This window comes from Filicampus tigris, chromosome 10 (genome assembly GCF_054856515.1).
Source record: "Filicampus tigris isolate MCC_2025a chromosome 10, RoL_Ftig_1.0, whole genome shotgun sequence".
Classification (NCBI taxonomy): Eukaryota; Metazoa; Chordata; class Actinopteri; order Syngnathiformes; family Syngnathidae; genus Filicampus; species Filicampus tigris.
The window spans coordinates 11,738,268-11,750,738 of record NC_141226.1 but is presented as its reverse complement, the minus strand read 5'-3'; the positions used below and the strand labels follow the sequence as shown (position 1 = coordinate 11,750,738).

General features: G+C 41.4%; 1 protein-coding gene across 13 annotated transcripts in view; it reads right to left on the bottom strand.

Annotated features, from left to right (window-relative positions):
* Positions 1-12,471, bottom strand: part of LOC147140821 (receptor-type tyrosine-protein phosphatase F-like) — a 238,488-nt gene that overhangs the window by 47,631 nt on the left and 178,386 nt on the right. For all 13 annotated transcript variants that reach the window (XM_086042067.1, XM_086042069.1, XM_086042065.1 and 10 more), the window contains 6 exons: positions 12,155-12,272; positions 10,519-11,091; positions 9,463-9,563; positions 7,973-8,226; positions 5,444-5,522; positions 2,744-2,968 (listed from right to left, as the gene is read on the bottom strand). In XM_086042067.1, the coding sequence (XP_085898193.1) occupies positions 2,744-2,968; positions 5,444-5,522; positions 7,973-8,226; positions 9,463-9,563; positions 10,519-11,091; positions 12,155-12,272 (1,350 nt within the window). The remainder of the gene's footprint in view (positions 1-2,743; positions 2,969-5,443; positions 5,523-7,972; positions 8,227-9,462; positions 9,564-10,518; positions 11,092-12,154; positions 12,273-12,471) is intronic.

Here is a 12,471-nt window from a genome sequence, read left to right as displayed (position 1 = left end):
TGGTGTTACTTTAGATTTGACATTTCAATCAACTTTAATTTGTATTTTTGATTTATGTTCTTGCTGTTTACTAAAACAAAGAAGCAAAGACAGGCTCTTACACTTTATATTTTACTGAGGATGTAATCCACGGTTGTCAGCACTCTGGTTTATTAAAACAGGGTAACGAACTGAAATTTTACATTTTATGCTGAACTCAACGCCTAATCTGTACTTTCCTTCCTGTTTGTCGCGATGAATTTCCTCAACCGACTTAATCCGAAGTTGCCGGCACTTGGGGTTTATTAACAAACACAAAGTACCAGAGACTGGCTCCAGTTTTGACAGGGTTGTGACTCTTTGCTATTCACTACACAAGCTCACGCTATCACTTTAGATTTTAGATTGAAATCAATATCAATTCTCAGTCTAAGTCAACGTGATGAAACAAGTAAAATCAAAGTAAGAACGACAGGCACTTAGTCTTTATATCCTACAAGGTTGATTCAACTGACGAGCATCTCTTTCCAAATCGAGCGTTTTGCGGCTTGCCCACTATTTCCTCGGACACACCTTTCTTTCTCCTTCTCACAGTGGAGGGGGATTACGGGCGAGGAGGGGCCCTTAGGGATATTTAAAGCAGCATTTCAAGGGAATCTGGCCTGCTTTACAGCCTCCCTAGGCCCCCTGTGACCGGGCCCTCTTCTGCCTCTTAACTCCAGCTGTGCTAATCAATCTCCTCTGCTCTCGTCACGGTGGTGAAAGAGACCCGGGGAGATGGATGGAAGGAATAGGTGAATACACGCGGACTTGTCATGGCTCTGTGGGTTTCCTTCCACGCATTTGCAGCTAAAAGGGCTCAAAGGCCTATCGCGACACCATTCGGACAAACTACCACGCGCTAAGTGGACTCATTGCTTGGTTTCTAAATACCAAAGCGATTCCGTACATTATCGAAATACTGATTTCTTTCCTTACTTGGACCCAATGGGAACTGAACCCTTACATTAAAACTGAGTTATGTACCAAACCGTGACTTTTGGCCGAATGTGACACCCGTACTATACTTGACTGAAAATTTCGCAATGAGCCCTTCTTTGCACAGGCTCACTTGGGGAGCGGCAGTGTCTGTTAAATATGCATGCGGGGAGTTGTGCGGCAGCCCAAAGCAATCGCCGGCTCTCATTCTTCCTGGAGTCAATTCGACTGCTGACCGTCCCATGGAGGGCCTGGGGGTGTTGGTTGAGTGGAGGCTTGCTGCGCCGGCGCTCTTTTTGATGCGTCCACTTAAAAAGCCAAAGCGTCTTGTTTCTAAGTATTGTAAGGAGCTTTGCGAAAAGCCACATCTCCCAGGACTCAATGGGGCCAGTTCGGGGTGGGCTGTGGGCCGGGAGGGGTGGCGGTTGGTGGTGGTGGGGATTTAGAGGGACAAGCCGCAATGACTTTTAGAAGCGGCTGTATTAAAGGCTAAGTGGCAATAAAAACAAGCGCGATTTGGCTCTTCATTGCCGCCTATTCTGGACACGCTTTAGCAGTGGCGTAGTTAGAGCCTGGGGATGGGCGATAAACTTAAATAGTTTGTCAGACGCGAGGAGTGGCGAGCAGGCGCGGGGCCGACTCCTTTTTAATTTGGCGAGGTGAGGAGGAGGCTTTAGGTCTGAAATTGAAAAACTATTTCTACTTACACTGTCATAAATGTCAAGTTGTATTCGGCAAAACTGCAAAGCATTAAGGATTTATCATCGGGGTACTGACGGACTAGTCGGTGCTTCACCCCAAACAAGTCATTTGAATGTCCTCGTTTGGCCCTAACAACAATAATTGTCCCAAAAATACAGTACTCTGTATTGTACAGACAGTCCATGTTAATCTTTCAAAAGTATTCCACTTCAATTATACATTGAATTATACAGTATATTGAAGTATTATTCATTTGTGTTATATATATATATATATACATATACGTATATATATACATATACGTATATACATATATATACATATATATATACGTATATACATATATATACATATATATGTATATATATATACGTATATACATATATACATATATATATAAAAAAATATATATATAGAATATATATATATAAAATATATATATATATGTATATATAAAAAGTCAGAATATTGTATAGTATTATATATATATATATATATATATATTACTATAAATATATATTATATATATATAGTAATATGTATATATATATAGTAATATGTATATATATATATATATATATATATATATATATATATATATATATATATATATATATATATATATATATATATATATATGTGTATATATGTGTGTAAACACCTTCGTTTCAACTTTATTTTGTCTCCAGCCCCATAGTGTGTGTGTGTGTGTGGGTGAGTGTGGGGGTGTGTGTGCGTGTGTGCATGTGTAAAAAAAGTAGGATCTTCTAGTGATGCTGATCCAGCCAAGAAAAAAGCCATTACGATGGATATCATCAAAAGGTCGGAGAAAGGCAAGACGCCGACAAACATTGGATATTTATTCAGAGATTTAGGGGATATTAAAGCGTGAATTCCGATTTATGAGAACATTTAGGTTATGTCACCTGCGTTGGAACACAACTCGTGTTAAGACCTTTTTGGGCTTGACTTCCACTTTAACTAACAGTAATGTCTAAAAACTTGTCGAATTTGTTCGCCACAGTCAAAACAATTTGAAATTGTCTTCTTAAGGGTGAATCAAATGTGTGTGGGTGCGGCTTACGTAATTTGAGGCGCTGTCAGTGGCTTCCGATCGCAGAACGGCCAACACGAAGCAGACATACTCCTGCCCGTTGGTCAGCGGCTTGTTGTAGTAGCCGTTGTAGCGCTTCTCATCGCCCAGTGTGAAGGCAGGCGGCAGCGAGGCCAGCTTGGCGGCGATGTACGGCTTGGACGAGTCCAGGTGACGCCGCCGCCTCAGCGCGGGGCCTTCGCTCGATTTCAGGAGCTGCGGAAAGAACAGCATTGTTTGGCTGGTTAGAAAGTGGGGCAAGGGAGGGGACATTGATGGGTTTGTTTTTCAGGCCAAACTCATTGAAGCATGGAGCTTTATGCAACTTGCTTTGTGCAGTGTGACCAGAAAAGTAGGCTTCTCCTAATTGTTTTTTTTAGAAAGTAACCATATTTAGTCTGCCACAAAGTTAAGGGATTATTTTATTCTATCAAGTTACTCTTACATGTTTAAAAAAAAATACTTATCAACACAATTAATGGATTAATTTAATGTGATCTATGTATTTTGTTTATGCACCCAATTAATTTATGTTATCCTAGTTTTTTTTATTTTATACATTGAAGTTTCACTTTTATTTATTCATGTATTCATTAATTTGTCCAATTGCAAGATTATAATTACTTATTTAGTATTTAAATTTAATGGGTATTTATTCACTTCCCTACGCAATTAAGCAATTTATTTTTATTTTTTTATTTAAACATGTATTTTTATATTTATTTGTTCAATTATTCATCGAATGAAGGGATTTACTAGATTAGATTCATTTATATATGTATTTCTACAGGTACCGACATCTACCTATCCAATGAGGGATTTATTTGATCTTATTTTGCTTTGCATTTAACGTGATATATCGATCCAATTGATATTATTGTATTTGATTATTCATTTTACTTGATTTGTTTTCCATATAGATTGCCATTTTTGCGTTATTATTAATATTTAAATTGTGTGGTTTTTTATTTTTATTTTGATGTACTTTGTTACAGCTGTGGTTGTTGCTCAAGTGCTCTCGCAATTGCGTTGAGTATAAGTATGTCACCTTGTGCACCTTTGTAAGACAGGCCTGTGTACCTTGCACTGTAGCCAAATCTCTATCACAGGCTAAAATGTCTCAAAAGAGAACACCATTTGGTGAGTACGCCAGCTGCAACATAACGCAGAGCACTGCGGTGGCGGCGGCGGCATTTTGTTTCGTGTCAAGCGGCGCTCCAGATACGGCTTTATTAAATGATGATGTCGCAGAGAGGAGAGAATGGCCCGCTCACTGTTTAATGACTCAAGGAGGCCCCTCTCTTTCTCTGCCAGCCTTGTGCTTTATTTAAATACGCTGCTATTAATATGCTCGCTGTCGTTATGCTTCAGTTCCCTCTTGGGATGGGAAAATCTTTATTAAAAGGAATGATAAAGTAGTCAGGAAGACTTTACGTAAAATGATGACATCTGTGGGTTTAAGGAGACATTTTAAAGGCACTTTTGATCAAATTCAAGACTTCTTGATCTGACAATATGTTTCATTTTTAAGAATTTTTAGAATGTTTAAGGATTTAGTTTATTTTCATGTATGCATTTATGTATTTATTGATCTATGTATCCAATCAATTGAGTTAATGTATTTGATAATTTATTTCGCAATAATAATTAATCGATTCATTGCATTTTTGTTTATTATTTCATGAATATATTCACTAATTCAATGAATGGATTTATTTTCTAGGCGTGCGGCACGGTGATCGACTGCTTAGCATGTCCGCCTCACAGTTCAGAGGTCGTGGGTTCGATCCCGGCCCCGGCCTCCCTGTGTGGAGTTTGCATGTTCTCCCCATGCCTGCGTGGGTTTTCTCCGGGTACTCCGGTTTCCTCCCACATTCCAAAAACATGCATGGTAAGTTGATTGGACTCTCTAAATTGCCCCTAGGTGTGATTGTGAGTGCGGATGTTTGTCTCTGTGTGCCCTGCGATTGGCTGGCAACCAATTCAGGGTGTCCCCTGCCTACTGCCCGAAGACAGCTGGGATAGGCTCCAGCACCCCCCGCGACCCTTGTGAGGATAAGCGGTATCGATAATGGATGGATGTATTGTATTGTATATCCATATTCATATAATGAATTAATGCAATTTATTTGATATATGATATTCAGGGGATTTATAGGTTTTTTTTTCATTTTATATTACATTGAATTTATTATATCAGTGTTTTCACAAACTTTAACCACTGACATTTACATATTGCCACTGTTGGGCAGAAACCTCCTATGTTATTTTTATTATTTATTTTAAAAATCGATATTATGGGTCAGATCCCACGTGGGTCTGTCAATTTTACAAACTATCGACTGTAAAGTGGCTTGCTCTCTTTGACCATGCAATGTTACTCAACCAACCAACACCAGCAATAGGCGATAGTGTGGACTTATTTCTACAATGTTCATTTCTATTGTACCGTGTGGTGTCTATGTATTCTGTGTTTACGGGGAATTGTGTATTGAGCAGATGGGCACTGTCTGCAGACCTGGCATGCAATAATTAGTCACCCCCCACCACACCACCGCCACTGTGCTGAAGCCCAGGAGAGCGGTGAAGATAATTGGTAACAAGCGGACACTTCCCGCCCAGTCGGAGTTAATGGCGACCTTTCTCCCGCCACGTAACGTGCCAATCGGCCACCGGCTGGCTGACACTCACCTCATCCAGGTCCATCTCGTCCGGATTCTTCCAACGCTGGCTCGACTGGGACACTGGCAGAACTATAACGTAGTACCACCTGACGAAAATATAACGACAAAATACATCCAGTGACAAACTCGAAGGTTGGAACAAGGGCGAACATCGGCAAATTAATATTTAAAAAACAATATCTACACAAATACTCACGATACACACACACACGCAGACACACATTTGGTCCTAGCCAGACGAGCCTGGAGCTTCGAGACACCCACAGGACTCCTGAGGTTAATAGGACGCCCCGTGTGAGTAAGCTCTAATTGCTATCATTAGCGAGCCTTCATATTGAGCCAAAAGTAACGCTTTTAATGTAGCTGGGAATTCCAATAAATCAATAGGTTGGAGGGAAAAAAGATAACTTCCACTAATTATGATATCTAAAGTCTCTGATATACACAGATCCTGAAAAATAGAAGACAACCACAACAGTCCAGTTGCAATCAATTCAATGCCCTGAGAATGAAATGAGTTGGAGAATGAGAATGCTTACAGGCAGATAGACCTTTGTTTCATTTTTTTCAAACGCTACTTCTGTGTGCTTTCTTTAGTGCGTCCACACAGCATGTTGAAAGCCCTAACTTGAAACCCTAACACTGACTTAAAATTCAACACTGTGACCGAATCTTGAAATACTAATCCGGTTTTGAAAGTGCTGTCTTGAAACCCTAAATTGAAAGCCCTAGACAAGCTTCAAGCCCTCATTGGAAACTAAGCGTTTGAAAATCTAACTTGAAATCCTAACCCTGGGCTTCGAACCCTAACTTGAAAAACCTTATTTGAAACTAGCTTGGACTTCTGCGTTCGCTATTCGTGTTTACGTTAACGAGCGTGTATCCGATGAACTCGTATCGGTTACTTATTGTACTTTTCCCCTAAAATACTTCGAAGCCCAATATGACGAATCCAATTTGATCAAAATGGTAAATGAAGTGCACTTGGGCAGTGCATCTATCCACAAAAGTCGATTCAATGAGGTTTTTGATACGTGGGGTGTGAAAGGATTCAAGAGCGGTTCGAATTGAAAGTGGAACGATTCAGTTCGACTCAGTGGGATTATGATTTGATATGGTATGACTCAGTTCGAGAGGGTATGATGCAACGAATTTTGTACTGTCATTTTACACTTGAGTAAATGTGTCAGTACTGTAAATGTGCCAAGACGATTCGATATGAATCTACATATGTTTCCAAATGGAACGTTTTGGTTGGATTCAATATAACCACATCTTTTAAATAAAAAAACGATTTTCCGGCTCAAACCACTGCACTGCACTATATGATGTCCAAAGTGCTGTACAAAGCCTCTTTATTAGACTGACTCAGCAGCGTTGACCTATGGAAAGGTTTTCCTAGTTTAGAATATCTTATTTCAACTTTCAGGATGCATCGTCATACCTTGGCCAGAATTCAGGGTGTTTTTTTTTTTGTTTGGTCCAGTAAACCCATCGGCATTGTGTTTTACCTACTAGCGAACGCTAAGCTAACCTGTCGTCTCTCATCCAGTGTCTAAGTGGCCAAGCTCCCTTCATGTGCTGCTGTGACGCCGCGAGAGGCCAGCATTGAAGTAACAAAGACGCGGATACACTGCCTAGCTGGGCTTTATTGACTGACTGCTTAACAGTTGAATTTAATGCTCATTAGCCAGCCAATTATTCCCATACACAGGCAAACGCTTCTGGGCATTATGCTCAAATGTGGCGCGCTTCCATGCATGTGAACTCCCCTTGTACATAAGTCACACTGAGACCTAAGTGCCATCCAAACATGCTTACGTGACAATACTTGGGACAATATTCTAAGACCCGTTCTGACTCCTAATACGAAAATTCATACTACCACCGATTCGTGCACACCCCAATTCTAACCCCGGTTTAAAACATTACTTTGGTTCCCTAACCCTAGTTTGCAACTCTAACCCAGGCTTGAAACCCTAACCATGGTTTGAAAGTGAATTTTTTTTGTTTTTTGCAAAACCCTACTTTGAAACACAAATGGCTTGAAACCCTAACTCTTGTTTGAAACCCAACCCCTGTCCTGATCCCCTAATTTGAAACCTTAGTCTTACAGCATCTTGGAACCCAAATTTGAAGTCTTATCAGAATCCTTATCCCTAATTTGGCTTCTATTACGTGGGTGAACAAGGCAGACCACTTTGTAGTTGATTTGTTCAGCTCAAAGTGAAGGTATGGACAAGACAAGAAAAACAAACCCACAAACAGACAAATAAAACCCTCAAGCATGACTCCTCTCTATATAGTCGGCAAATTTAAAAGTTCCTCTCCTGCTGCGCACTTTCCCACAGTCTGCCGCTGACAGCCAAGGCAGCTTGCTACACCTCCAAGTTTGTGATTTAACAGTCAGTCAAGTATCGCAGACCTCCTCACCACCTTGCGCACAACACTTCCACAATCAAAAAACTGCCAAGCTTTCCTGTAATTTTTTTTCGAATCAATCAAAGCTGTTTACCCGTTCGTGCGTTCCACTGACCTGACACGCGTGGTGGTCTGCACCTTGGGCAGGTTAATGGTCATCTTGCCGCCCTGCGCCTGATGGGCGCTGTACAAGGGCTTGGTCTTGATGAGGTCGGGAGCGGTACGGATGGACACCTGCTGCTGCAGACCCCCGGCGATGTTACCGCGGCTGGTCAGCACGAATGAGTAGTCGGTGTCGGGCTGCAGCTGTGTGATTAGCTTTCTCTTCAGGTTGCCCTGCACCTCCACACTCTGCTGGTTGTAGAGGATCTGGAACGGTTACCAGAAAGTTAGCAAAAAGCGCTAATGCTAAAGAGAGGTCCATGGACAAGCACACAAGTTTATTTATGACAACGGTCACCTTGCATAATATAAATAAGAACAATAATCCACAAAGTTAAAAAAAAAAAAAACATTGCACACTCTGTTACATATTGTCTGCGTAAAATAATGACTGTGATAACTGTTATATTTATAAAAACAATCTTACACAATACAAATCAATAATAATATTCGGCTAAGCGACTACCTACAAAGGATAATATTGATAGGGTGACTTTGTTCCCCTCATTCCGTTTCAGTGCCGTTTCTACGGAGCAAAAGATGACTCCTCTTGCAAGATATTAATGACCGTCACCACGCACAATAGAAATGAACACAATGGAAGTAATCCAGCACAAAAAAAATAGTTCTAATGAGGGACGTATGTGAAAAAAGTACACATCATATGATTAACTCATTCACTGCCAGCTGTTTTCAAAGCGGAGCTCCCCATATTGCCAGCGGTTTTAGAGCATTTTGACAGATTTTGAAAAACCGCCTGAATATTAAGTTCTGTGACAATATAAGCACCAAACCTAACAAAAGAATGGATTTGTTTCTACCTCTTTCCATTCTTTAGTAATCATCTATAGGACATAGATTAGTTTCACCAAAAACAGCAGTTTCTGACCAAAATACCAAGAAAACAAAAACAAAAAGAAACGTCAAGAAAAACAAAGCCTTTGACGCAAATAGATTTTGCTTTCGTGACACCTCAAACTTGAAAACAACAAAAACAAGCCTGAGAAAGGGCTTTTGATGGCAAAATGCTACTTATTTACAGATACACAACTATGAAAGAAAACTACCATGACATGTTTGAGTGTGAAATATCAAACTTGCCTGACGACCCTGGTAGCATTTCACTCTTAAAATTGTTGAATTGACTGAAGCCGAGATTCACCGCTTAATCTTTATCGTCTACTTAAAAGTAAAATGCTATAATAAAATATATTATTACTGTCATAATTGTTATTGTCATTATTATTATTTTATTATCCCTCTGCCTCTGCAGGTAAAAATGTACTTGACGAATATATTTGTTGGTGGCACTAAAAAGGTGGATTCCAGTTGACAAACAGAAATATGCTCTTCATGATATGCGCCACCTAACACAATTGAAATCAATACGGAAGCCTTTGCTAACAATAGCTCGGTTCGTGTTCTGACCTGCTGGACACTCACCTTAAAAGGCACTTGTGACTTGTAGTTGGGCGGCAAATCCCAGGTGAGGAGCACCGACGTCTTCATGACTGCTTTGACCCCAAAGTTCAAGGTGGGAAAATCTGCGAGCAAACAGAAAGAAACCCTTTGATTAACACGTACAGGTATACAGACATACGTTAGTGAAAGCTTGCTTTTTAGACAACGTAAACATGTTCTTGATTAGCAAAGACAAATCAGCGTAGTGCCCAAATAAGAATGTCTGGCATTACTTTAAACGACGATAAAGAGCACGACAATGTACTGTGAATGCGACAGCAGGGAGGATGGTGTGACTGCAGCATGTAATGAGATTAGTCGGCCATAAATCAATAAACACACACACACCGGTGCGCGTGGGTGGAGGTATGTGGGGGCAAGGGACTCATTGAGGAAGGCACAATACTGATGGAAAAAAAAAAGAGCGGCAGCTTTCAAAAATGCAAGCAGGGCACGTCACGCTCGCAAGTTGCGCATGTGAATACTAAAGCTCGTGTTTTTTGTCAGGGAAGACCATTTAAAGTCTCGATTTGCTCGTGTTTTGGTAAACATCAAAGATACAGTGTTCAATTAACCTAATGTATGCATATTGGGGAGCGATCAAACGCGGCTTACGTTAATTTAGGTGTTTTGCAAACATTAAAGACAATATCGTCTTCAGTGCACAATTGAATCTTTAGGAGCAGAGCACCTTTTCGAATCATCAAAGATGAGTTACACTATGCTTGACTTGTGAGAAACATCAAAGACTTCTTAGAGTGTTGAATACACTTAAACATTATTTGAAACACGAGTTGAACAGATTAAGTTACCACTCTGCAATGACGGTTACAGTTTGATTGATCGATTAATCGCCAATGGCCGCCCCGTGAGGTGGATAAAAACGGGGGATTTTTCTGTTTAATTCATATTGGACCAAGGCAATGTTAATCAGAATACCGTGTTTAGACTAGTGGGGGTGCATAAAAAATATTTTAACATTTTTTTTGGGACTTGACTCAAAATGTTTAGTGTCGTCTGTCTGCATCTAAATCATACCATTCGACATAGTCCTGCTCTGGATGCTGGGGCTCAAGGGTCCCCCACCCTTGCTGGTGTACGCCTGCACACGGATGTCATAGGTGGTGTCGGGGTTCAGGCCCCCGATAGTCATGCGTGCGTCAGCTGTGCGGTTGGTGCTGTTTTGCTGGCTGTTGATGTCCCGGTAGACCACCACGTAGTAGACGATCTTGCCGTTCCTCTCGGCCAGCAGCGGCGGGTCCCACGTCAGCTGGGTGCTGGACTGGGTCAGGCCCGTCACCTGCAGGTTCAACGGGAAGCCCGAGGGCATGTCCTCGGGGGTGCCGATCTCCTTGCTGTAGGCCTCGCCCACGCCGGCGCGGTTCCGGGCGCTGAGGCGGAAGATGTAGGTGGCGCCCTTGTGCAGCCCCGTCACCGTGTAGTGGTCGTCGGTGCTGCGCAGCTCGCGTGACGTGTACGTGTCGTCGTCGGTGCGCTTGTACTGCAGCTGGTAACCCATCAGCTCGCCCACCATGTCTTTGGGGGGCTGCCACTGGATGAGCGCCGTGTTGCCCATGGTGGCGCTGATCATCATGGTGGGCTTGCCGGGCACTGAAATCATTAACCCAGATCGTCATGTCATTGGCTAAAACTGCCTTTATTTGCACTCAAAGACGGACTATAGTCGAGCGTTTATCGATATGTTCCAGTCTTACTCGCCATCGAAGACAATGTTTTTGCAGTCGTTTTATCCATCCCACATACAAAAAAAAATACATTTTGAGGAATTAAGGTATAGTAATGCTCTTGCACGCGGGCAAGGAGAGGCACAGGTGCCGATGAACTTTCAGACGTTTATTCAACGGGACAAACTGTCAAACACACTAATACAAAATAAGAACACTTGCAAGGAGCTGCTGTAGACCGCCTCTCAAACCAAGACACTCACAAGCAGACTAAATCACAAGGCCACGCCCCCTTAATGCACACATCCAACACACAAATGACCCTTTATAAAAGCAGTTTATTTCTTTACATTCTCATAATTGTGTTTTTATACAATAAAGTACTATTTTAATTTTTCTAAATATGTAACAAAAAATGTGCTTGTTTTATGGCTGAAACTGATTGAACATATTTCAGAGGGAAAATTGTATTTGATGTAATGGGTAAATTGAATTACGAGCCTGGTCACAGAAAGGTTCTATTGTATTAAAACACATTTTTTCAAACACATTTGAACACACGCAATAATTAATAACATACAATATACCAACGACATTGTACATATTTAGTGTCTCTTGTTACGTGCCTTTAAGAGGCGGGGCCTAATGGGGTGGCATGTGATGTTGGCGAATCTGCATGTGAGTGTCGAAGAGCAGATTCAGCTGATGATAGCAGCTCCTGTGTGAGTGTGCTCATTATGTTTGCATTTTATTGTTCTTCAATAAACACGCATCAGCAACTGTGGCTGTCCTTTCCGACACGCAATGGCATTTAACACATTCACTGCCAGACATTTTTAGACCCACTTTTACCCTTGAAAAAATGAGAAAAAAAACATATAAATAAGTTCCTGGGATTGAATGGCTAGACTGTCAAAAGACAAATAAATATGCCAATGGCAGTGAATGAGTTAAGTAAGCAAGTATACTGTTAAAATAAAACAACTCACCTGCTCCAGTGGTGGTGACCAATTTAGGTTTACAACGAGGTCCGTCTCCCCTAGTGGTGTACGCCGCCACAGCTATGGAGTAGGTGGTCTCAGACTGCAGTCCGGTAATGAAGGCCTCCTGCAATGTGGCCACATTTACAAAAGCCCAAATTACAAACGACTAAACAACTTCTCGGACGAGTGCCCACAAAAACAACTCGACACCCTCCGTCATCCACTGGGTGTCCTGGTCAAATCTGTGAACAACGCCCCTCAAAAACAACACTGCAATCTTGGAAAAGGCACACAAGCTGGACCAGGAACTTTTCTTAGCCAAG